Here is a 25,732-nt window from a genome sequence, read left to right as displayed (position 1 = left end):
TTACAGTACTGTATCTTGGCCAACCCTACTGATTCTGAAGGCATTGGGTAGATTAGATTGACATGGCAGCACACATTGCTGATATTTCCATACTTTTGATTCAGCCTCATAATTGTGAAAAATTGGACAAAGCCAACCACACTGAAAAGCGACGTAGCTGATGTTGACGTGAAGCCATTTCTTATACCTGTACTTTACTCCTTGAAGACGGGAAACAGAACATGGGTTCGTCTGGCAATGAGAGGTGAGGGGGAAACAAGGCGAAATATTTTCAAAAAAATCATCGGCATGAACAAACATTCAGAGAATCCTTTAATATATGAATCGCACAAGAATTTTACAACTAATGGTAACGATTCCTTTTAATTGAGCTGTTTTGCAAACCGACAAAGGCATTCAGTCAAATCCATTTCAAGTTACTGATGGAATCATTTATATAATGGTTGCTAGCAGAATTAAAAAGTTACACTAGATAACATGACATCGACTTTGTATTTATTCACAATATTCCTTTATCGGCAGCATACAGTCATTTAACAAGTACAGATTCCCAAACACATTCAAGTTATGTTTGGAAACACTCTCACAAATTGGAGGAGGGCTCAATACAATGATGTGAGGACATAGCAACATAACATAAAGGAACGTATGTGGCCAAATTCATGCATGTTAAGAAAAGCATGAGCAATCAATAAAATCCAAATCACAAATGACATGACCACATATTCCATCTCCTGCCAGGTTTAAGCGACATATGCAGCAGTCTGGAGACAGATTATTTATTAGCTAATGTTCAGTGAACCATCTGCTCATTTTGCTGTGCCACCCAAGCGTGTCTGACACCATGGATCATGTATAAAACAAAAATGTAAAGCAATTTGGATGACAGTTATTGACAATTTAGTTTTTTTTCCCCCCCGTTATTCTTCACCCTCCTGTCAGGTCTTATTCAGTAGATGGAATTTATCCTAAAATCCATAGACATTTCTTATTAATGTATACAAAATCCAGTGTGACATTGAAAACAAAACTATTAACCATCATTCATTCATCACGGAGACCATGTCAAAAAGAGATGTTTTTAAGTGTTTAGCTTGTAACAAAATAGCTTACTTCCTTGGCAAATACTGGATCAGTCATTCCAGCTCAGAACATACTAAACTTTAACTACGAGAAGATGAGCTGTACTGCTGAGAACCTTCGAAAGCACAATGTCGAGAGAGCAATCAAGTGGTTGTTTCTGTGTGCTTTGTTTTGGATTAATGGAATTCAGGAAAGACACATTACACATGCTCCATCGTGAACAAATTATACATTATACTGTACGTTTCCCAATAGGTCTTGAGGGATTTGTGGGAAGGACCAATCTTGACTTCCAGGGATTCTTTAAAAACAGTACTTTTTACCAGTATGAAGGCATTCAAAGGTTAAAAAAAAAGTTTGGCAAAAGAGTCGTTTCAACTTAAGCACCATTTTAGTCTCAAATATGAAAAATTAAGGTGTTTCTAGGTTTACTGAGCCTCACACTACAATGATGTATTCCATGTAAATGGAATGTCTCACAAAGACAAGCTGACTGAAATTCTCATCCTTTCTAGCTTTTGCCATGTTTTTTGGATGTAAAAAAAAAATAAAAAAATTATTTAACAAAAACAAAATAAATACTGTTGTTTGATAAACTAGGGAATGTAAACAAACAAAAATATAATGTTATACCTGCCCTCATTTTCACAACAGTGCAGCGGCATTGGCAAACATATATTACAAGTAGTGCTGGGCGATAGACAGTATCAATTATTATCTATTCAATCGCTATTTTATGAATGCTCAATATGGAAAAAGAGGATCAGTGATTTTCTTTTCTTTTCACTACTCTAAGAGATTCCAATGGGGGTGTGCTGTATGCCAGTCCCAAACCTGGATAAACGCAGAGGGTTGCGTCAAGTGGGGCATTCGGCCTAAAACATGACCAGGTTAACAATGTCCCCCCGGCACCGTTAACCTGCCGGGCTACTGCAGGGCTACTGCGGTTAGAGGATGGAGGAGTGGCGGATAGAGTGTTTTTCAGCGAAAGAGAAGAGGAAATGACAGACTTTAAATGTGTGGACTATGAAGCTCAGGAGTTGGTTGACATGATGATACAGTGAAGAAAATAAGTATTTGAACACCCTGCTATATTGCAAGTTCCCCCACTTAGAAATCATGGAGGGGTCTGACATTTTCATCACAGGTGCATGTCCAATCCAGAAATCACAATGTATGCATTTTTTAACGATTTATTTCTGTGATACAGCTGCAAACACCTGTCTAATCAGCTAGAATTCTGACCTTCAAAGACCTGTTAGCCCACCTTTAAAAGTCCACCTACACTCCATGTATTATCCTGAATCAGATGCACCTGTGTGAGGTCGTTAGCTGCATAAAGGCACTTGTCCACCCCATACAATCAATAAGACTCAAACTGATAACATGGCCGAGACCAAAGAGCTGTCCAAAGACACCAGGAGACAAAATTGGCTGGAAAGGGCTACGGAGAAATTGCCATGCAGCTTGGTGAAAAAAAGGTCCACTGTTGGAGCAATCATTAGAAAATAGAAGAACCTAAACATGACAGTCAATCTCAATCGGAGTGGAGGCCCATGCAAGATATCACCTCATGGGGTCTAAATGATCCTTAGAAAGGTGAGGAATCAGCCCAGGACTACACGACAGGACTTGATCAATGACCTGAAAAGAGCTGGGACTACCGTTTCCAAGGTGACTGTTGGTAATACACTAAGAAATCATGATTTGACATCATGCATGGCATGGAAGGTTCCCCTGCTTAAACCAGCACATGTCAAGGCCCGTCTTAAGTTGGCCATTGACCATTTGGATGATACACAGGAGTCATGGGAAAAAGTTTTGTGGTTAGATGAGACCAAAATGGAACTTTTTGTTCATAATTCCACTAACCATGTTTGGAGGAAGACGAATGATGAGTTCCATCCCAAGAACACCAACCATACTGTAAAGCATGGGGGTAGTAGCATCATGCCTTGGTGGTGTTTTTCTGCACATGGGACAGGACAACTGCACTGTATTGAGAGGATGACCGCGGCCATGTATTGTGAGATTTTGGGGAAAAACCTCTTTCCCTCAGTCAGAGCACTGAAGATGGGTCGTGGTTGGGTCTTTCAACATGACAATGACCCAAAGCACACAGCCAGGAAAACCAAGGACTGGCTCCGTAAGAAGCATATCAATGTTCTGGCATGGCCTCGCCAGTCTCCAGACCTAAACCCAATAGAAAATCTTTGGAGGGAGACAGCCCAGAAACCTGTCTGATCCAGAGAAGATCTGTGTGGAGGAGATGGCCAAAATCCCTCCTGCAGTGTGTGCAAACCTGGTGAAGAACTCCAGGAATTGTTTGACCTCTGTAACTGCAGACAAAGGCTACTGTACCAAATATCAACATTGGTTTTCTCAGGTGTTCAAATACTTATTTGCAGTTGTATAACACAAATAAATCGTTAAAAAAAATAATCATACAATGTGATTTCTGGATTTTTATTTTTAGATTACCTCTCCCACAGTGGAGATGCACCTTTGATGTAAATTTCAGACCCCTCCATGATTTCTAAGTGGGTGAACTTGCTGTTCAAATACTTATTTTCTTCACTGTAGAACAAAGGTTGATTTATTATGCATCCAAAAGAGAAGGTGGAAAGGCAGTAAGGCTAGAGGTTTAGGAGAAGGGTTTAAATTAATTTAAAGTGCCACTGACACCAAAATATACGTTTTAAAATGGGCATTGTTATCAAAACTACATGTAATATTAAGCATGATAATACGAGTCAGAAAAAGTGAGCTGGGAGCGTTTTATTAAAGCGCAAAGTTGCAAAAGTATGACTCGACATCACAGTGGTGGGACACATTGTCTGTGGCGTCATGTGACGTCACAAGCAGGCATTATACTGGGGCAGTCGCCACTGACAACACGCGTTGCAAATGCAATGGCTGATGAAAAAGCTATTTTTGGATTTTTATGACACCCCTTCTGACACTGAAGCTCTTTTTGAGGAAGAGAACATCTCAGAAGCGAGTGAAGCGACTCCGGCTATTTTACCATATCGTTCTGAGCTATATTTAGACGATATGCGCATCACTTCTAACTAACAAAAGACTCCCCAACAGACAGACTTGGAGGACGAGAAACCCGATGAAATATTAAAAATGACTGGTCCATAACTGTTCAAATTCCTAAAATTTTTACAAGTCTTGTGCATGTGGCATACTCAGGAGGACCCATGCCGGGTGAAGTAAATATGTCAGGGTTGCTCTCACGCCGGTGGGGGGGGAGCTCCTTTCACATGGCCGCCCGCATCCCCGCTTGACCCATCTTCGTGTCAGGGTAAACGGCGGCCCGTGCCACCGCTAACAGTGCTCCTTTTCCTTTGCACCTGTGAAATCCATTTTTCATGACAAATCGGGTCTTTTAAAGACATGTGGAGAGTGAATTAATCCTCCTGAGTGTATTCGGATTTTCAATTGTCTGGCTAAAAATTGCTCATTGGACATGAAATAAACCTCTCTCTGATGCATTGGGGCCATGCAAATAAGAAAAAAAATGAAGTGGAGCGACTTGACTCCTTCAACACATCGCTGGCTCACTCCCATCTTTAATGTCAGGCACTGCATACTCCTTTTTAAGAAAACTGTGATTGAGTGTGTTAAGCATCTCACCCTGGTCTACGACTTGTATATGATTAGGATTTGGTTGTCTACCACTCTCTTTTTCCAGCATGTGATAGTTGTAAATGTTCATGATGAAAAGGAAGATCCCACCAGTAACAATCACTCCACCACACAAGAAGAAGAGGTACTTGTAGTCACCAAATATATCCACCAGCAACGCTGTAATGAGACAAAATGGCGAGTGTTGAAAACACGTACGCACACACATATATCACCTCATGCTTTTCCATCATGAGAAAAATACTTTTGAACAAAGAAGCAGCACAACACAATATCTACCCGAATGAATTCATCTTCGTATGTGGCTTGGGCAGTGTTTGTGTGCATGTGTGTGAAAGAAAAAAAATAAGAGCAACGTTGCCATATTGGAAAATGACCATGTATCATTACACTCCTCCTGGCCCTCCCTGAGAAGGCAATTTTGACAGCTGCTCCCAAAATGAATCAGAAAAGTGGTCCATTCTAAAAGCCAGTGATATCAAAGCCAAGTCTGCAGAAGAATTACAAATGCGTTTTGGATTTGATTTAAGCCTCCGAATGTCCAGAACACCTTACCTTCAGATATTAATCATTTTGCAAGTGTCTTTCCATGGTTATGGGGTTCTGGCTCTGTGTCCATGTCAGTACATTGCAGTCTCTCATTCATTCTATTACATAGATTATTGGCAGAGGAGTTCTATCATTTATATTGAGCGAGAGCGTGTTAACACTTAATAACCGTTGCCCCAAACCACAGACATGTATCTGAAAACAGAGACTCTAAATTGCCCCTAAGTGTAATTGTAACTGCGCCTATTGTGCGTCTCCATGTGCCCCGCGATTGGCTGGCAACCAGATCAGGGTCTACCCCGCCTCCTGCCCTTTGACAGCTGGGATAGGCTCCAACACTCCAGTGACCTTTGTGAGGTAAGTGGCTCAGTAAATGGATGGATGGATTTTGAAAGGTATGAAAGAGCATTTTGGCCCCAAAAAAACCTTCCATGATAGCAGTAAAAATACATTTAAAATGTGGATAAACAAGGAATTCATAAAACCAAGTACTTTGCGAAGCACTAATTCCTTTACCAACACACCAATGACAATTTTAATTTGACTTTTGACCAAGTTTTAGCTCAATCTTAAACTTGTAATCCAAATCATTCTACTGTATTTCTAGTATGGTAAGGCAATTTCCATTTCATTTTTGTGTCTGGAGTCAGCTCGTTGATCAGTAATGAGAGCTCTAAAGGACGAACTGCACAAGTTTGTCTTTTTCGGTTTTACATGGTAACATGAGTCTACCATAAAATAATACCAACAGTGGCGAAGCAGAAATATGTGATAACTGGTTAAAGAGAACTGGAGCGTATCTCTACGTAACAAAGTATCTTGCTACTAGACACTAGACTCAAGACAACATGGTTAAAACGACAAGTAATTGAAATTGAAAATAAAAGATAAAAAACTAACAGGTAATTTTGCATTTGGATCACCTTCAACCATCACATTGAGGTTGTGGGATCTGATTGATAGCTGTCATATGGTGACGATACACAAATGGCCATCATCCTTATTAAGATGGCCTTTGTATGGCAAAGCATTCATGGAGTCCATCTGGCATTGTCCCCTTTTTGATCTCCAATTTAATTACAGCACAGGTAAACTGACTTAGAGGAGACTGAATGGAACATCATTAAAGAGCCTAAGCAAAAAGATAATTACACAGATTCACCTCACTTATACATAATTGGACTGACCCAAAGGTTTTGGGGGAACAGTAACAAGCAAATTAGTTAGGGTAGACGTAATGATTGTGCCCTCTGGAGGAGAATGCAAGATGTGCAGGGAGGTACTTATTTACCCGTTTAATTGAGTGCCCCAAAACAGGGTCGTATCAGACAAAACTGGAGCCTATAAATTTCCACCTCATTAAAACTCAAGTTGTTGCCAATGTAGGTTTGTCAGTGGGCTGGTGAGCAGAGTTGATTATTCTGTACAGTGTCTGCACTGCTGCTGCTGCTACTTCTTCTAAGCCTTTGTTTTGAATACACAGTACAGAAATTCCAATCATCTATAGAGCCGACACTAACCACTACACCACGAGGACATATATTATTAAGAATTGTCATTAAGAGGAATGTTGATTCATTTACTTCATTCACTTTCATATATTCTGGGGTACCATACAAATATCTACCCTTATGCACTGTGAGCAGGACAGATTACATCCTACCATTACTTGTATGACTCGGGATTTGAAAGTGTTTTCAAACAGAATTACACAAAATTCAAACATAATTTCTGAGAAGGAGGGAGTTTTTAGAAATTAAGTATTGCTGTTCATCTCTGCCATCGACACATGCAATAGATGACAGAAGGTACAATTAACCTATGTATTCATTCGTTGCCATTCATTATGTAATAGCCTCCTGCAAGTAGATCAGCTTTATGTTCAACAAAACATTGGCACATTTCACTTCAAGTAAAAATCAGCACCCATCCATCTATTTTCTGAGCTGCTTATCCAGCAGCAGGAGTGCTGGAACATTTCCCAGCTATCATCAGGCAGGAGGCAGGGTACACCCTTAACCTGTTGCCAGCTAATCACAAGGAACATAGAGACAAACACCATGAGGCGCATTTAAATGTCTTTAAATTAAAAATGGACAGGTCGCCCTATTACACCACACACCCTATGTGTTCAGCAAGGTCCAAAATCTGTAAATATGTTTTGAGTGACTTTCAATTAATTATAACCAAATACCCGTTGGGGAGTAGAGGCCCCAGTGAGATACAAACTCACGACCTTTAGTTTACCAAACCAATGCTCTAACTACTGAGCTATGGGGTCTCTGATTTGAAAAACCATTGTATTTTGTTTTTATGGTATGGGGACGTGTTATTGCCAATGGCATGGGCAACTTATGCATCTGGGAAGGCACCGTTAATGCTGAAAGGTATAAACAGGACAGTTTTGGGGGGAAACATGTGCTGCCATCCAACCAACATCTTTTTCATGGAAGTCTCTGCCTTTTTGAGCAAGAGAATGCCAAACCACACTCTGCACTTGTTACAACAGTGTGGCTTTGTAGTAAAAGCGTGCAGGTAGTAGACTGGCCTGCCTGCATTCCAGACCTGTCTCCCATTGAAAATGTGTGGCGCATTATGAAACATAAAATACGACGACACCCCTGAGTGTTGGAAGGGCTAAAGCTATCCATCAAGGAAGAATGGGAAAGAATTCCACCAGCAAAGCTTCAAAATTACTGTCCTCAATTCCCAAATGTTTGTTTAATGTGAAAAAAAAAGTGAACATGAATGTTCCAGCCTTTTTGGAACATGCTCTAGCCATAAAATTATAAATTAATGATTATTTGCTAAAACATCAAGTTGAACATTGTGAACATTAAATAGTTAGTCTTTGTATTGTATTAAATATAGGTCGAACATGATTTGAAAGTAATTGTATTCTGTTTTTGTTTAACACAATGTTTCAACTCCAGTGGGATTGGGGTTTTATATACTGTATATACATATATACACAGATAGATACACAGATAGATAGATAGATAGATAGATAGATAGATAGATAGATAGATAGATAGATAGATAGATAGATAGATAGATAGATAGATAGATAGATAGATAGATAGATAGATAGATAGATAGATAGATAGATAGATAGAGATAGATAGATAGACACATATATTACAAAGCACTTCTTAAACAGTTCAACAATTCAACTGCAACGTAGTGCAAATTTTGTGTCTAGTTTCTCACATTCTGTGATGCCAATTATTATTACTGCATACAATGCTACACTATATGCAGATCTGTTGTTGACCAATACTATTATTGTTGTAATGGGCATTCTAAATGCTCTAAATGCTGGAGGAGTGATTCCCAACCTTTATTGAGTCAAGGCACATATCTTACATTAGAAAAATCTCATGACACATCAACAAACAAAAATGCCACTAATGTGAATAGACAATTATACAATGTCTTCCATCAGACAGAAGAGCATTTATTTGTTCTGTCTGTCATTATTTGCCAGTGCCATAGATAGATGAACAAAGATGCATTATTTGTTAGAAATAAATATTTTTACCAAATAAGTGAAATTTGAGTGGCACGGAGGAGCAGCTGTAAAGTGTTGGCCTCGCAGTTCTGGGGACCGGGGTTCAAATTCTGTCCCCGCCTGTGTGGAGTTTGCATGTTTTCCTGTGCCTGTGTGGATTTTCTCTGGACACTCTGGTTTCCTCCCACATCACAAAAACGTGCATTAATTGGAGACTCTAAATTGCCCCAAGGTGTGATTGTGAGTGCAACTGTTGTCTGTCTCCATGTGGCCTGCGATTGTCTGGCAACCAGTTCTGGATGTACACTGACTACAGCCCGATGACAACTGGGTTTGGCTCCAGCACTCCCACGACCCTTGTGAGGATAAGTGGGTCAGAAAATGGGTCAGAAAATGGATGGATGGATAGATAATTGAAATTTGATAATTTCCCGTGGCAAATCAGAAGCGCTCTCACGGTACACTGATGCGCCACAGCTCACTGGTTGGGAATCACTGTGCTAGAGAACTCTGTATAATCTTTTGCTGGGTTAAAAAAAGAAGTGTACAGTCATTTCCAGATTGCTAGCAACCTCTTTTGCGCCGTGACTGTTACCACGATGTCTTCATGTCTCAAAATAATTCTCTCTCCATTGACTGATTGACTGTTAGTTGGAGCAGCTCTAGTATGACATACAGTACATGTCGAGTACGCCAACAGAGATAAATTCCTTGTGTCTTATTTATACAATGTGGCCTGAGATTTTGGGGGAAGAAGATGTAAAATAAAATATGCACTGGTAACTTTGTTCAATAAAGGTTAGGAAAGACTGCATGTTTTCATAATTTAAAAATAAAAAATAAAAAAAGATTTAGTTACCCAATTCCACTTTTTTTTTTCTTTAAACATGAGTGTTATGATGCATTTCTAAACTTGAACCATGTAGTTTAGGTCCACCTTAAGAACAGGCATCCACGTAGTTCATTTTCATGCACAAAGACAATTTTCACGTTTAAAACAAACACAGAAACAACATACAAAAATAAATACAACAAGTGTTAATATTTTGATACAAGTCAGAGGATAATTATATTGTGACTGTAAGAAGATTTAATTTTGTTACCTGCAGTGGGTGGTCCAAGCAGCATGGGGACACACTCAATGATAGTGACCAGTCCAACAGCACTCGGGAAGCGTTGATTTCCCATCAGATCCATCAGGCACTCAAATATGAGGGCAAAAACCATTCCGAAACCCACACCAAAAAAAACAGCATAGACCACCAAGAAGGTATAGTTTGTGATCAGTGGGCATAGTAAGTGGCACATGCCATTGAAAACCATGGCAAAGCTGAAAAAGTATTGAACTCTCGGTCTGATCCACTTGCTATTGGCAATCAGGCCGGTGCCAGGCCGAACAATCATGTCCACAAAACCCATAATGGAGAGTAGATATGATGCTGAGTATTGGTCGACACCATGAGTAACAGCATAGGCTGACAGGAAGACAATAGGCGCATAGGCACCAAAAATGAACATTATGTTCCCAATGAGGTAAATTACAAAGCCTCGATCTTTGAAGAAGGACCAAGCTAATATTTTCTTGAAACGACTTCCACAGCTTTTTCTCCATTGCTTGTTGTTTCCGTTATTTGACTGTTCTTCAAACTTTTTCTGTTGTGCACGAGATGATGAACTACAGGAACCAAGAGGTCTCATCAAGGCCCCAGCAACACAACTGTTTAGCATCAAAGCCCCTAGGATAAGAAGACCTCCCCTCCATCCAAACTTGTCCTGGAGATATTGATTAAGAGGGGCGAGGAAGCACAAAAACACAGGACTCCCTGCCATTGCCAGACCATTGGCTAAAGGACGCTTGGCCAGAAAGTACTTGCTGATGATGGTGAGAGATGCATTCAGGTTTAAGGCGAGGCCGCAGCCTGTGTGGAGACAAAAGTCAGAATTAAATGAAAATTCAATATATTGTACCTGGAATGCATTAGCCCAAAATATCATAATTAATTCAAGCTCATTGTGTGTGTGTGTGTGTGTGTGTGTGTGTGTGTGTGTGTGTATATCGTATATATTGATCCCGTAAGAAATTCTAGAATAACATTTGTAATCCATCCATCCTTCTTCTGTCCCACTTATCCTCACTAAAGTGTGCTGTAGCATATCGCAGCTGACTTTGGGCAAGAGCCAGTGCATACCCTGAACTGGTTGCGATGTAATAGAAGTGCACATACAGTACAGTACAGAGTTATACAATCATTCACACTCACATTCACACCTACAGGCAATTTAGAGTTTTCAATTTATCTATCATACATGTTTTTGGAATGTGGGAGGAAACTAAAGTACCCAGAGAAAACACAGGCAGAAGTGGGGAGGATATGTGAACTCCACACAAAGGGTAGAGCTCAGATTTTTGACTTCCAACCGCAGAAGTATGAGGCAGATGTGCTAACCAGTCAGCGACAGTGCCCCCCACTCTTAAATAATTACTAAAATTAATATTCTATAGTGGGCGGCACAGTTCTGAAGACCCGGGTTCGATCCTAGCCCTCCCCTGTGTGGAGTTTGCATACTCTCCCCTGTGCCTGTGTGGGTTTCTCCGGGCACTCCAGTTTCCTCCCACATCCCAAAAACATGCTTTATTGGAGACTCTAAACTACCCTGAGGTTTGATTTTGAGTGTGGGTGGTTGTGTGCTTTTATGCGAACTGAGTTTGGCTGGCAACCAGTTCAGGATGTACCCTGCTACCTGCCCGAAGATAGCTTGGATAGGCATGAGCACCCCCACGAACCTTGTGAGGATAAGCACCTCAGATAATGGATGGTTAATATTACTGCATTCAAATTTTACATGAGAGGTAAATATTGTCACATAATCGAATATGCCTGTGAATATTCTCATTCATTCAAGGACATTTCATTCCTAGGGCAGGTTGCTCAAGTGAGAGGGTGCTCACGATAATAAAAAAGTACATTATTTGAAAGGTGGGTCACTAGTTCCATTCTTTTGAACGTATTCAGCATTGTATATGTTTGGGTACATTCTGGTCACAAGTGTTGCTTTTTTCTCGACAGGTACATTACACATTTGGAATATAGTGAAGGATTGATGTAAAACATTTTATGCTTTACATACTATTTATATGACTCGATGTGGCACAAGTTACTAAAACTGGAAATCATAAGGAAAAGCTTAACTGATGCGACGTTAAGACTTAAAATTTCTAATTGCAGCAGAACCAGAGGCAGACTAGCCACGCATGAAAACAGTCGCTGGCGGCATGGTGGAACAGCTTTAGAGCGTTGACCTCACAGTTCGGAGCACTGTGGACTGAGAGCTCCACCTATGTGGAGTTTGCATGTTCTTGTTGTGCCTGCGTGGGTTTTCTCTGGGCACTCCGGTTTTCTCCCACATACCAAAAACATCCATTAATTGTAGACTCAAAATTTCTTGTAGGTGTGATTGTAAGTACAATTGGTTGTTTGTCTCTGTGCCCTGCGATTAGCTCGCAACCAGTTCAGGATGCACCCTGCCTCCTGTCCAGTGATAGCTGGGATTGGCTCCAGCACTCTCATGACCCTAGTGAGTAAAGCAACTCAGAAAATGGATGGATGGATGAAAACAATCGCCTAGTTATCCAGATCTACACGACAGTTCAGTCGGGTTTGGCAGCGGCACTTGGTGTCCGGCAGCCTTGAAATACCATGAATGGGAAAGAATTAAAGAAATGGCTACATACTGTATGTCAGCCAGTCAGATGATGGTTACATCAGGGCCCTCCTGGGCCTATGTTTTAGAAGCAGGACAGAGGAAGTTCTGAAAAACTGTGCCAATGTCCATGCTCAGCCTCAAAAAAGTATAATGGAAACAGTTCATTGGAAAAGGGGCATAAGTTAGGGGATAAAACAACCATTGAATTTGGATGCCCACATTCCCACTGGAGCTGTCATATCTTGCCAATGTGCATGAAATAAAGAAGTCTGCTTGGAAAAGAGGCTAAAAGGTGGAAGACAACCAGAACACTCCAGTTTTGATCGATTCACTACTCTGTGTAGAGTGTGGTCACTTATACCCAATGTTAACTGCATTTTGCTTTTTAGCTTGGGAGAAGATAAAACAAAATTGTTACACTGTCAGAATTTGTGTAAGATTTATCTGTAATACAACTTTCAATTCAAATGTAATTTTCCATGGCATGGCTGCCAAAACTAAGGTTCTTCAATGTTCACAAAATGACACTACCTGGTGCTCAGTGATTTGTAAATAACTCAACTACTTAACAGATGAAAGATGAGAATCTTATCAAATTGGTCAGGAACATAAGTCAGATTTCATCAGGAAACATCAGTAATTCAATAATTAACTATCGGAACAGCTTCCTGGGGGCTCACATAAGGCAATGTTTTGCTGTACTATAGAGTTCTGTGGTATATACAGTACCTCTATACATTCTAGGTAAAAGTGACCCATTTTGTTAGTGTGTGAGTAAAGGACATTTGTGCCCCCTGGTATTCCAAAGGACCAATTGCTACACATATTAATCCTTCCACAGTTGTCCTTGTTAGGGTAATGAGCCACTAAAGGTGGTAGGGAGTCCCATTAGACAACTTTGATAGGCGGGTGAGCCGCAGAACAGTGGGCCACTTTATGAAATAATCTCCGGGAACCATGTGTTTTTTTCCCCATTTTTGTCATCCTGGCCCAGCTCCACTTTGAGCACATAACTGCCCACTCAGTAGCTGGAATGGGCACCCTGATACTGTACATGACAAAAAAGCTACAGCGTCAAGAGGAAAAAGAGCACCAAATGCCAAGTACATCTAACTTGTAGAACAAATAACTTCAGGAGTCCCATAATTAAAGCGGCCAGAATTTAGTTAACTTGACAAGATACTACCCCTCCTCAAGCAGCGACTGTATCGTGGTGAAGGGGTTTGTGTGTACCGATGATCCTAGGAGCTGGGGTTGTCTGGGGCTTCATGCCCCTTGTAGGGTCACCAATGACAAACAGGTCCTGGACCTGGACCTGCACCTGGACTTCTGTGCTCATCACAGATTGTCCATAACAAACACAATGTTCAGGCATAAGAGTGTTCACATGTCCACTTGGTACCAGGACACCCTGGGTTGCAGTTCGATGATCGACCTTGTGGTCATGTCATCGGACTTGCGACAGCATGTCTTGGACACTTGGGTGAAGAGAGGGCTGGAGCTGTTCAATGATCACCACCTGGTGGTGAGTTGGCTCTGATGGTGGGGGAAGATGCCAGTCCGATGGGCCAGGCCCAAACGTATTGAGGGTCTGCTGGGAACGGCTGGCAGATTCCCCTGTCAGAAGGAATTTCAATTCCCACCTCCGAAAGAAGTTTGCTCACGTCCCAGAGGAGGCGGGGGACATTGAGTCCGAGTTGACGATGTTTAGCACCTCCATTGCTGAGGCAGCCGAACAGAGCTGTGGCCGTAAGGTGGTCAGTGCCTATCGTAGCGGCAACCCACGAACACGTTGGTGGACACCAAAAGTGAGGGATGCTGTCAAGCTGAAGAAAGAGTGCTATCGGGCATTTCTGACCTGTGGGACTCCGAAGCCAGTTGATCGGTATTGGCTGGCCAAGCGGAATGCAGCTTCGGTAGTCGCTGAGGCAAAAATCCGGGTGTAGGAGGAGTTTGGTTAGGGCATGGAGAACGACCTCAGGACAGCTTCGAGGAAATTCTGGTCCACCGTCCGGCGTCTCAGTAAGGGGAAGCAGTGCACCGTCAACACTGTGTATAGTGGGGGCGAAGTGCTGCTGACCTGAACTCGGGATGTTTTGAGTCGGTGGGGAGAATACTTTGAAGACCTCCTCAATTCCTTCAACACGCCTTCCTATGAGGAAGCTGAGTCTGGGTGGTCTGAGGCGGGCTCTTCTATCTCTAGGGTTGAGGTCACCAAGGTGGTTAAAAAGCTCTTTGGTGGCAGGCCCGCGGGCGTGGATGAGATTCGCCCGGGGTTCCTAAATGTTGTGGGGCTGTCCTGGTTAACACGCCTCTGCAACATCACATGGACATTGGAGACAGTGCCTGTGGCCCTGGAACAGTGAACCAGCTCTACATCTACGGCAGATCCTCGAGGGTACATAGGAGTTCGCCCAAACAGTCTACATATGTTTTGTGGACTTGGAGAAGGGATTCGACCGTCTCCCTCGGGGAGTCTTGTGGGGAGTTCTTCGGGAGTATGGGGTACCGAACCCTCTGATACGAGCTGTTTGGTCCCTGTACTACAGCTGTCAGAGTTTGTTCCGCATTGCCGGGAATAAGTCGGACTCGTTTCCGGTGACAGTTGGACTCTACCAAAGCTGCCCTTTGTCACCAATTTTGTCTGTTTTGATTTTGGCAGAATTTCTAGACTGACCCGAGGCGTAGAGCGTATCTGATTCGGTGGCCTCAGCATCCCATCTCTGTTCTTTGCAGAAGATGTGGTTCTGTTGGCTTCATCAAGCCGTGATCTCCAGCTGTCACTGGAGCGATACGCAGCAGAGTGTGAAGCGGCTGGGATGAGAATCAGCACCTTCAAATCTGAGACTATAGTCCTCAGTTGGAAATGGGTGGCGTGCTCTCTCCAGGTCTGGGATGAGATCCTTCCCCAAGTGGAGGAGTTCAAGTATCTTGGGGTCTTGTTCATGATTGAGGGATATCAACAGATGGATCGCTGCAGCGTCTGCAGTGATGTGGACTTTGTATCGGTCCGTTGTGGTAAAGAGGGAGCTAAGTCGAAAGGGGAAGCTCTCAATTTACCAGTCAATCTATGTTCATACCCTCATCTTTAGGCTTGTGCTGTGGGTCGTGACTGAAAGAACAAGATCCCACATACAAACGGTTGAAATGAGTTTCCTCCGCAGGGTGTCCGGGCTCTCCCTTAGAGATAGCGTGAGAAGCTCGGTCATCCGGGAGGGGCTGAGTGTTGAGCCGCTACTCCTCCGCATTGAGAGGAGCCAGATGACGTGGCTGGGGCATCTGATTTGTATGCCTCCTGGACGCCTCCCTGCTGAGTGTTCCGGGCATGTCCCACCGGAGAGAGACCCTGAGGACGACCTTGGACACACTGGAGAGACTATGTCTCTCGGCTGGCTTGGGAACGCCCCGGGATCCCTCCGGAAGAGCTGGAATAAGTGGCTGGCGAAAGGGAAGTCTGGGTATCCTTGCTGAAGCTACTTCCCCCGCGACCCGACCTGGAAAAGCATTAGATGATGGATGGACGAATGGACAAGATCCTGTACTGATTTTTTAAGTCAACTACAAATTAGGAAAAATGGACTATAATACTGTACCGGCAATGACACCAATGCATAAGTAGAGGTAAATGATGGTGTTTCCAAAGGAAGCAGCTACCATGGAGGCCCCACACATCAGACCGCCCAGGATAACTATTGGTCGGCTTCCATAGCGATTGACCAATGTACTGCTCACTGGCCCTGTGAAATCACAAGAAGACAAAATTATGTTTAATGTCAACATGATCTTACTATTGTTACTTGCTTGACTGCTAAAAGGAAACTCAATTAAAATAAATGGGCAGAATGAATGTACAAAGTAAACAATACCACATTTGTTTTGGAAATAACAGGGACTTACTGCTATTACTTGAAAAATTACCTTACAGTCTGTGTGGGGATTAAGGGGTGGCTGACTAATGACTCATTTACCGTAAATTCTCAAAAATAATACAAAATTTTTTTCAAAAAGTAAATACAGTGCATTACATTTAGGTATGGATGAAAAGTAAAAAACTACAATCACATTGTGTAGTCGTATCCGAGGTACTGTACATAGAGTGGTTAAAAAAAAAGGTATACATATAAATTTCGATATGATATTTGATGTATTATTGTTGGAATTATTGTTAATATATTTACTATGGACTTGCAACAAAGCCAAAATATCAGCCCTGTTTCAAAGATTCCTTACATACAGGAATACAGCCAGACAAAGTATCATCCTTGCTTCAAAGAGTCTTGTTCACAGGACGAGGCCCTACAAAAAGCTCCAACAGTCAAGTGGCCAATGACAACATCATCAACGCACACGCATCATTATCAAAGAATATGCCTTTGTCACTTGCTTCCTCACCCCTCTTTTTGACCTTGTGTGTTTTCAGAAATAAAGAAAGAGTTAGCGAGAGGCTGGTTCAGAACGTGTTTGGAGACGGTAACTGGCCTGTCTCTCACGTCCTCCTGATCAGAAAGACGACTTCTTGTTTCTGTTTCTTGTGCATTTAGTACAGCAAATTAGGTGACAAACCTAACACTTGTGTTACAGATTTATATATATTACAGTAATGTGCGCCACCACCCTGATATCTGAACGCTGACATCCCGGTGGGGTGGGGGAGCCTTGCATTTTACGATGGTTAGCGTAGCATATTTGTTGCTACTGCACCAAACATCAGAAACAACTGACCCTGAGTTTGTTTTAACTTAAACAAAGACAAAAAATGTCAACTACAAGGGCTAGTTGTGCAGCCACTTTTAAAAGAAATGTTTCACTACTCTGGCCAATGACGCAGCCAAACCAGAAGCAAAACAATGTGAGCGAGTACAATCATTTAAAAAAAACGGATAGGACACACAATTGAAATGCTTGCTTTTGTTAAAAGTGCCCATTACGCTCATTTCTACATAGTTTGAGCTTTCGATTTGATCGTGACCTGACGCTATGAAGAGCTGGTACATATTGTAGCCTAACGGAGGCAAGAGGCTGTGCTATTAGCACGGTAGACCTTCCCCTCAAAGCGCTGATACCAATGATAAATATTGGGAACCAGGACTCTTACGATTCACAAAATGTTTCCTCACAAACGCTATGGATAGCACAGAGGATGACATGCTGTGGGAGCAAGATGGGACCAATTGAACCAATTCATCAATGATGAGTTTGACAGTGATGCACCTAAGGTAGCTACAATGGATATTTTTCAGATTAGACATGAGTCATTTGCTTCTTTTGAAGTCTTGGCCAAGAATGTGTAATGCAGTGGATAAACTGCACTATGCATAAACATTTTATGCACAAATACTTAATGTAAAAAATGGTGAAGTTAAACAGTTAAATAGTTCATTTATTCAAGACTGTAATATGTTATATTAACAGTATTAATAAAATGTTATGCCATCATTGACCCTTTATTTTAGTTGGTTGAGGGATTTTGTTCTGACAATTGCAGGGACCAGGAGAAGCGTGTCCTGTGGCCTGCCCCAAGATATATATTACTGCTGCATCAGTACGTGCACAAAGATTATTAATGATTGTTGTACAGGTGTTTTTTTTTTGGAAAACAATACAAGTACAAACAATAAAAGTACTAACCTAGCAAAATAGAAATACAGATACTGTAATTCCCAATATTTTGAGCATAGGAATAGCAGCAAATTGGTGGTGCGCATTGTACATTGGTAGTAGGGTTTTCCTGTTTTTTTAGGTCAACTTTGGGGGTGCGCATTATACTTCAGGACGCATTATACTCGAGAAATTAGTCAGCGCCCTCAAAAACTATGGTTATTTTGACCAAAGACAATCACATAATTTTTTCACGTGGGAAAAGTTTCAAAATTTGTGGAGAAATTGCACAGCTTGAGGGTTAGCTTTGTCCAGCAGCTGACAATGGGAACAAAATTGGATTGTGAGAATAAAGGCTGAGCTTCAAATGTATTTGTGTGTACAAATGTGTATGCGTATGTCATTGCACTGGTCTATAACAGGTAAAGTACAGAAAACAAATTTAATTTGCATGCATGCATGTTCATGACAAAATAAGTGATTGTTTTTCTTATTTAAATGAAAACCAATTCCTAACATCCCAATAGGCAGTCCACAACACTACAATCGATGTACCTAAGTATCTCTCAGGATTTTGTATTGAATAGGGAGTCTGGCACCAATATACTTGTATATTTAGCCTTGACAAACAGATATCTGGTCGCATCGGATTATCAACCCCAACCCTACTTAAAAGCAAACAGATGCTGTCAGTCATGTGAACTCGTTTATCAATGTGACATGGCCTGAGGAGATCATATGACAACAATTTCTCTTTATGGAGAATCTTCACGTGATAACGGGTATGGCTAATGGCCAGCAAAATCCTTTATTTTCTACATTTACTTCACTTTTTTGATTAATATGGTCAAAATCAAATGCATGATTTCCATCTGTGATGTGACTCGTTACACTGCACATTGCACCTGTGTCATTGATGTTTAAACTTTTTACATTTTGCTTATATTAGTTAACATACTTTCACATGTACAGTATTAGTCCTAGCAACGTGACAAGTTTGAAACATCACAGTTATTTTGACAAAACCAATTGGAAAGTCCCTTGGAATTTCATACCCATCAATATTTTTAACTGAAATTTGTCAGCTAATCAGAGAAGGTGTTCCCGGAGTATCAGATTAAATGAAAGGGTCGAGGAGATATGCTGAGAATAAAATTATACTAAACTGTCTTGCTTTGATTTAAAGAAATTTTTACAACTAAAGTTTCTGTTGGCGATATCACACAAAAGAAGTCCCCTAAAAGGCATTTTTCCCCACCACAAAAAAAAAAAAAATCTCCAGAAACCAACATTCAATTTTCAAAACTATTGCTTCATTGTATTGGATTGAAGTTACTACTTCAACCACGGTCAAACGACTGACAAACAGACAACTGATAGACTGATGCTTATGGGGAATCTTGTCACATTACTATATAAACAGTAAAATGGTTTTATTATAGGAAATGTTTTGATCCTAGAATGGATCATTTCTAGTTCCCTTATTTGTGAAATTGTTTACTGATTTCTGTCAACTACCATTGCCAAATGAATTGTTCGATATCAGAGGATGAAGTATAAACTCCTTTTGGTTGGTGACTCAATGTCGGTAGTTTCACCAGATATTTCTTTCGCAGTCTCCTATTTAAGAGGATCTCCAAAATAAATTTTGTTTTTGTAGGATTACATTATGTCTAGTTGAAATGATGTGTAGTAGATTATATTTTATCTGAAATACTGTTTAGTGCGAAGATATTGAGAGGGAAAACCACAATACTCAGAAGAATAGCATTCTAGTACTTTTGTAATTGTGCAGCTAATAAAATACAATGCTTTCATTCTTTTTCAACAATAGATGGAGGGTAACAATATCTTTCTGAGTCAACTTACCTCCAGCATACATGGCTGCCAACATGATAGAGGAGATCCATGCTATATCACTGTAGCTGGCCTGCAAGTCTAATTGGATGTCCTTGAAAAAAATGGATATGGCTTTGGGTGTAGCATAGGAAAAACCAATGGAGATATGGGCCCCAATCACAACCATCCAACCCCAGCCACCATCGGGGGGTTTAAAACCCTGCCCATTGGTTGGTGCCAAGGACATGTTCCTAATGAGAACAGAAGGTATATGTTAATCATTTATTCATCATGTTGAATCCATCTTGAATCACAGAAAGCACTTGGTTGGCAAATCGAAAAGTGTGTAATTCTGTTTGTATAGTGGCATTGGTAAGCTGCTAAAGCAACACCACAGTAGTGTCAATGTAGCAAATGTTGGAAACAAACAAAATGAACACACAATACAACACATTTAACAGGCCGCTACATGAAGCCATTTGTGCATTACTGAGAATTCTTTTACTAGGTCGCTTTGTCTTCAGGAGTAAAATTATATGCACGAGTAGAACGACAAGGGAGCACTAGTCGAATGGCTGTTTTAATTAAGTTAAATTTAAAAAATAAATTAATTTAAAAAAAAAAAGACAACAAAATGAACACACAATCCAACACATTTAACAAGGCGCAACATGGAGCCATTTGTGCATTACTGAAAATTCTTGTACTAGGTTGCTTTGTCTTTAAATTATATGCACGAGTAGAACGACAAGGGAGGACAAGTCGAATGGCTGTCTTAATTAAATTAAATTTAAAAAAAAGACATAGTGTGGCATCAAATAGACTTTTAGCTAGGGGAAACAGAACAGCTTGCAGGTGTCCTAATGTGTATCAAGGATTTCGTATAGCAAGTCATATGCCACAATGAAAGCTTTTAATGCAAATGATTTTTATTTGTATTGCGAATTTCATACATGAGGTGATAACAATTGCAGGCAACACCAGTCCTCCTGGTCCACTCGGTAACACAAAGGTATCACTGGCAAAGATAGGCATCCTCCAGCTGGCAAAGTCTGGTCTTCAAAATAAAAGCATACCAGTAAAACAACAAGGTTGAACACCAGGATATCCAGATTTGCTGTAGAGCTTGTGCACCTACATCATAAAATCATGTGACATCGACATATTCCCGGTCAAACAAAGCATTGTTCCAAGTTAATTCCGTTGAGATGAAACGAAAAATACTGTATGCCTTAAAGCACAACATCCAGAGTTTTGTCCGATACCGTTAATCAATTAGAAGGTGATAATAAAAGTAAATAGTAAAATGAGAGACAATTGGCATAGAGGACCCATATTTAATGCCGAAGTCGATGTTTTCGGTGATAAGAGATTGGACTGTTAATTCGCTTCCGCTTGTCTTGGACAACTGGATATACTGTACAGATGTATGTGGTGAGTAAGTCATCGAGATTTACACGGAAAAGTTTGAAAGCGTATAAGGATGCATAAAAATACTTTGTTGCTGGATCTGTTGTCAATCAAGAATAAATCCCACATAGTGATGGACCCACTCAGATTTTTTCAAAACAAATACAGATATATAAATAAATGACCTCTGGATTTACACAAACTCAGATTCATTAACTATGACTGGAAAAAAAATTTTGCCTCCGTACACACACTAACCTCTCTGTGACACACGGTTTATTTTTTTAAATACGCATTGTTCTCAAATGAGTGAACTTGGCATTATAAATACTTCTTGACAATTAAAGATTGAGAAAAATAATTCCTACCTGAAATTAAATGATTGCTACACAGGCTGTGTATTTCGTTGAGCACTGTCAGGTTTAACAATTAGAAATTCATTAAACTGGACAAAAAGGAAGAAAAGAGACACCAGTTCAAGTCTCGCGAGGAGAGAGGAGAGGAACTGTCCCATACAATTCACCACTGCACTCTCTGATTATCCTCTCCTCAGGACCTCTATTTATTTAGTTTTAAGACGCTCCTTATTTACATGGATATTGCAAAAAGGAGACGGCAAGCAAAACATTTAGAAACAAAGTGTACTTGTTTGTTCTTGTGCGTGTGCATGTGTGGAAGATTGCTGAGTACATATGTGGTCATCATTTCTTTAACAGGGAGCAGTTCTAACAGTTCTGATGATTAGATGTTTTTGTTCTTGCTATCTCCCGCTAGGCGGCTGCCACGTTATCTAGAGCAAAGCATTTCTTCATTGCAGGCAGAAGCAAAGCATTCTTCATTGCAGGCAGGAAAGTAACTGAATTGGAGCAGAGCAAAGCATTTCTTCATTGCAGGCAGAAGCAGTTACTTAATTTTATTTAAAATTATTTCTACATTATCCACCTTTTTATCCTACATTTGCTCAAATCCTCACATCATCTAATAGATCACCCTTTTAGCTTTATTCTACATAGTTACACTCGGAGGAAAATATAGCACTAATTATTTGTAATCTTCTGGATCAGAGAACAGGTCTGGAAGAGAAGTCATAACGTCATCATCGTGGTCAACAATATCACTGTCAATACCCTGTTGTGCCAATAGTGGATATATTTCTGCCAATTTTGAATTTGTCGGGCCAATACCAGTAATAAGTTGGTTAAGTGATGCCTTTATGCAGGGAATACAACAACATCCACACAATGCCAGAATAGCTGCAGCTATAGAAACTAGGACAGAGAACAAACTTTTTTTTCCCCCCAACACTCAGACCAGGCTGATCTGTTTACACCAGAGTGCTCCTTCATCTTGTGGTTCAGGGTGCAGAGGCCTTGAATGGCCCTTGTGAGTGACCCATGAGGTGCTGTGATATTTGGAATAAACAACACTGGTGACCGAACATTGAGCAGTTGCCACCCTTCTCGGCCAGGAGCATGTCGACCGCTATGCGGTTCTGGAACGTCATGAGTGAGGTTGTAGCTGGTTGTTCCCTTCTGGCAATAAAGCCTGCTTCTGTATAATTACCTAGTTTCTGTACATTGTAATGTATGTAGTTGATTCTGTCAATGTTTTTATTTGGGATTATCCATAACAAGATGGATTCCCATCCTGCAGCAATCTGGTTAGCCAACTTATACTCATCTGGTACACCTCGTGGGATGCCATTTGCATCAATGTATGTCGGATCTCCATCTTTCCAAGAGGACCTTGGCCTTCAGGAGAAACCAAGGGGAGGTCCAAAGATGCGGCCAATTGTATATGCTCTGCTTTGGATGGAAACACAGTCACAGATAAGAGCAGTGATACCAGTGCACATGTTCCTGGTGAGTTTATCAGTCTGTCATACAACTTTTGACCAACACACCACCACCACCACACATCGCTGCGTGGGAGCAGTGGGGCAGTTTGGCGATGGATATCATGACACCATGTTTTGTTGAGACTTCCCACCTTAACACCTGTCCCTGTAAAGCTAACACAGGAGAAGCTAGCCAATGCAATATTAGTAGAAAATACTAGTTTATCAGAAACAAACAGGAAGCAGAACTGGAGGTGGCAAAAATTAAGATGTTGAGGTTCTCGTTCGGAGTGACCAGGTTGGATAGGATTAGAAATGAGCTCATTAGAGGGACAGCCAAAGTTGGATGTTTTGCTGACAAGGTTCGAGAGAGCAGACTTCGATGGTTTGGACATGTTCAGAGGTGAGAGAGTGAGTATATTGGTGGTAGGGTGCTGAGGATGGAGGTGCCAGGCAAAAGGGCGAGAGGAAGACCAAAGAGAAGGTTTATGGATGTGGTGAGGGAAGACATGAGGGCAGTTGGGGTTAGAGAGGAAGATGCAGGAGATGGCAAAAGATGGCACGCTGTGGCGACTCCTAACGGGACAAGCCGAAAGGAAAAGAAGAAGAAGAAGACTAGTTTATCATTTACTGCCTTAGTTGTTGGATAAACACTATTCCATTTCTGACAAGTGGTGTTAGGAGTTGTTTTAGTCATTACCTCCAGGGTAGACTGTGTTGGTATTTCTGCTGGAATGACACGTAGTAGTGGCCTAGGGCCCATGCATGTGAATTACAGTACAATTGCATTTTCGATTTTGTTTTGCACAAGATAACCATGGTTGTTTTCATACTCGGTAATTAAGAAATCCCTTACTACCTAGTTTTTGACATTTTAAATTCAGATGAGGTTTTATTTAGTTCTGACAACAATGAAAATGCTCCTGGACATCAGCGTTTAAAAAGACACTTTCATAGGATTTAACCACAATATAAACCTATATGTCTAAAATTCCCTATTTAATAGTATTATCATTCTTCCATCCATCCATATTCTGTACTGCTTATCCTCACTAGGGTAACAGACGTGCTGGAGCCTATCCCAGTTATTTTCAGGGGAGAGGCGGGGTACACTCTAAACTGGTCGCCAGCCAATCGCAGGGCACATAGAAATAAACGTGAATGTTTATTCACACCTATGGGAAATTTAGTCTTCAATTAACTGAGTTTGACCAGGAAAATGAGATGGCTTAAGAGGACGACACCATTAAAAAAAAAACAAAATAAATGAAAATGGTCTTTATAAACGTCATATTTCCACTTCCACTGGCATCGTTCTACCAAACAGCCAAGGGCTCTTGATGTACATTGTCAATTTGATCCATAAAAAGTGATATAAAATCTTGGAGTATTAACCAAATCCTAAAACATGTATTCGTGTATCATCCTCTATCCAGTGATATTGATATTTTGTTAAACAGGTATTTTGAAAAAAGAACAACTCATTGCATGTAATGCGTGGATGTCAACAACTGCAGTTTTGCCTTACGAGTGATGGCAAATAAGTGTTCCCAAAATGGCTTTGCATATGGTTTTTAAATACTATACTATTGCTAATGTGTGAAATGTTAATAATACCCGCACTCCAGCACATTTTCTTTGACGCAATTATACTCAGCATGTGACCGCGACCGATCAATGGGAACTCTAACGTATCACATTAGCAGAGAAACAGCTTAGTCTTGTCAGACTAAATCATTTCAACTGTAACTTTCATACGTATATTGCATTAAAACTGCTTTAAATGTTTCCCACAGTAGAACGACAATCAACGACTGTAAAACCACTCTGAAGCGAAAAGCCGCAGTTTATCACGTCACCTCACCAGAGTAAATATGTAACACTTCGATAGTAAAAGTTGAGGTCAAACTTTCTCTTTTATACTTTTTGGGCAACACTTGGGTGTAAAAAAAAACCAACTTACCGTTTATTGTTTCCAGTATGGCCCAACCGACAACCACTAAACCGAGTTACCCAAACTTGTGAATACGGCTCGACTACAAGTGGTGTTGGTCACGTGTCACCCGGCATGGAGGAGGAGTCCAACTAGCTAGCACATCCTGGAACTCATTTACCATAGAGGTAAAATGATAGACATCTGTCCTTCAGTATTTAGTTTTGTGACGACTTCTCCTTAATTTACCTCTCGATATTTACTCAAGCATTAGTGTTTTGTATTCCTTACGTCTTCAAAATAAAAAAAGGTAAAATCAAGAGTTAAATTAATATTTTGGGGATTAATAAACGAAAACGGGGCCAACGTTGTAGTTGCGAGAGTCTTAAGCCTGGCAGCGGCTAATATTCCCCCTAGATTTTTGCTTAAGAACATTGTTTTGTCTTATACTCCCAAAAATATTAGTGGCGGATATGTTCACTTTACCAGCACAAGAAAAATAAAAATAATCACGTTTATAGGTTTACAAAATATTTTCCGACTAATCTGAAAAAGAACAGTACAGACTGTTCTGTATCTCACAAGGGGCATTTTTAAGTTTGTTGGATCACCT

At 40.8% G+C, this 25,732-nt stretch overlaps 1 protein-coding gene across 3 annotated transcripts; it reads right to left on the bottom strand.

The window, feature by feature from the left end:
* Nucleotides 1-316: 316 nt before the first annotated feature.
* On the bottom strand, nt 317-25,282 carry LOC133508090 (monocarboxylate transporter 2-like). Of its 3 annotated transcripts, XM_061833814.1 has the most exons (6): nt 25,150-25,282; nt 19,970-20,190; nt 16,096-16,239; nt 9,901-10,716; nt 4,726-4,896; nt 317-4,442 (listed from the first exon to the last, which is right to left on the bottom strand). In XM_061833814.1, exons 2-6 carry the CDS (start codon nt 20,184-20,186, stop codon nt 4,417-4,419), a joined length of 1,374 nt encoding a protein of 457 aa, XP_061689798.1. In that variant the 5' UTR covers nt 20,187-20,190; nt 25,150-25,282; the 3' UTR covers nt 317-4,416. The 3 variants fall into 3 exon arrangements, with proteins under 3 accessions (XP_061689798.1, XP_061689797.1, XP_061689799.1); XM_061833813.1 differs by having other exon boundaries at nt 317-4,896; XM_061833815.1 differs by lacking the exons at nt 19,970-20,190; nt 25,150-25,282 and adding an exon at nt 13,736-15,996 and having other exon boundaries at nt 317-4,896; nt 16,096-16,234.
* Between the last annotated feature and the right edge of the window lie 450 nt (nt 25,283-25,732).

This window comes from Syngnathoides biaculeatus, chromosome 10 (assembly GCF_019802595.1).
Source record: "Syngnathoides biaculeatus isolate LvHL_M chromosome 10, ASM1980259v1, whole genome shotgun sequence".
Classification (NCBI taxonomy): Eukaryota; Metazoa; Chordata; class Actinopteri; order Syngnathiformes; family Syngnathidae; genus Syngnathoides; species Syngnathoides biaculeatus.
This window is presented reverse-complemented; position numbering and strand designations above follow the sequence as displayed.

What these genes read in the sequence shown, in the direction of transcription:
- LOC133508090 (XM_061833813.1), bottom strand. Translation starts at nt 20,186, where the DNA reads ATGTCCTTGGCACCAACCAATGGGCAGGGTTTTAAACCCCCCGATGGT. An exon ending in ATGCATTGGTGTCATTGCCG is followed by an intron (nt 10,717 to 16,095) that starts GTACAGTATTAT and finishes GTCTCCACACAG; the next exon opens with GCTGCGGCCTCGCCTTAAAC. An exon ending in GCTTGGACCACCCACTGCAG is followed by an intron (nt 4,897 to 9,900) that starts GTAACAAAATTA and finishes GTCTCATTACAG; the next exon opens with CGTTGCTGGTGGATATATTT.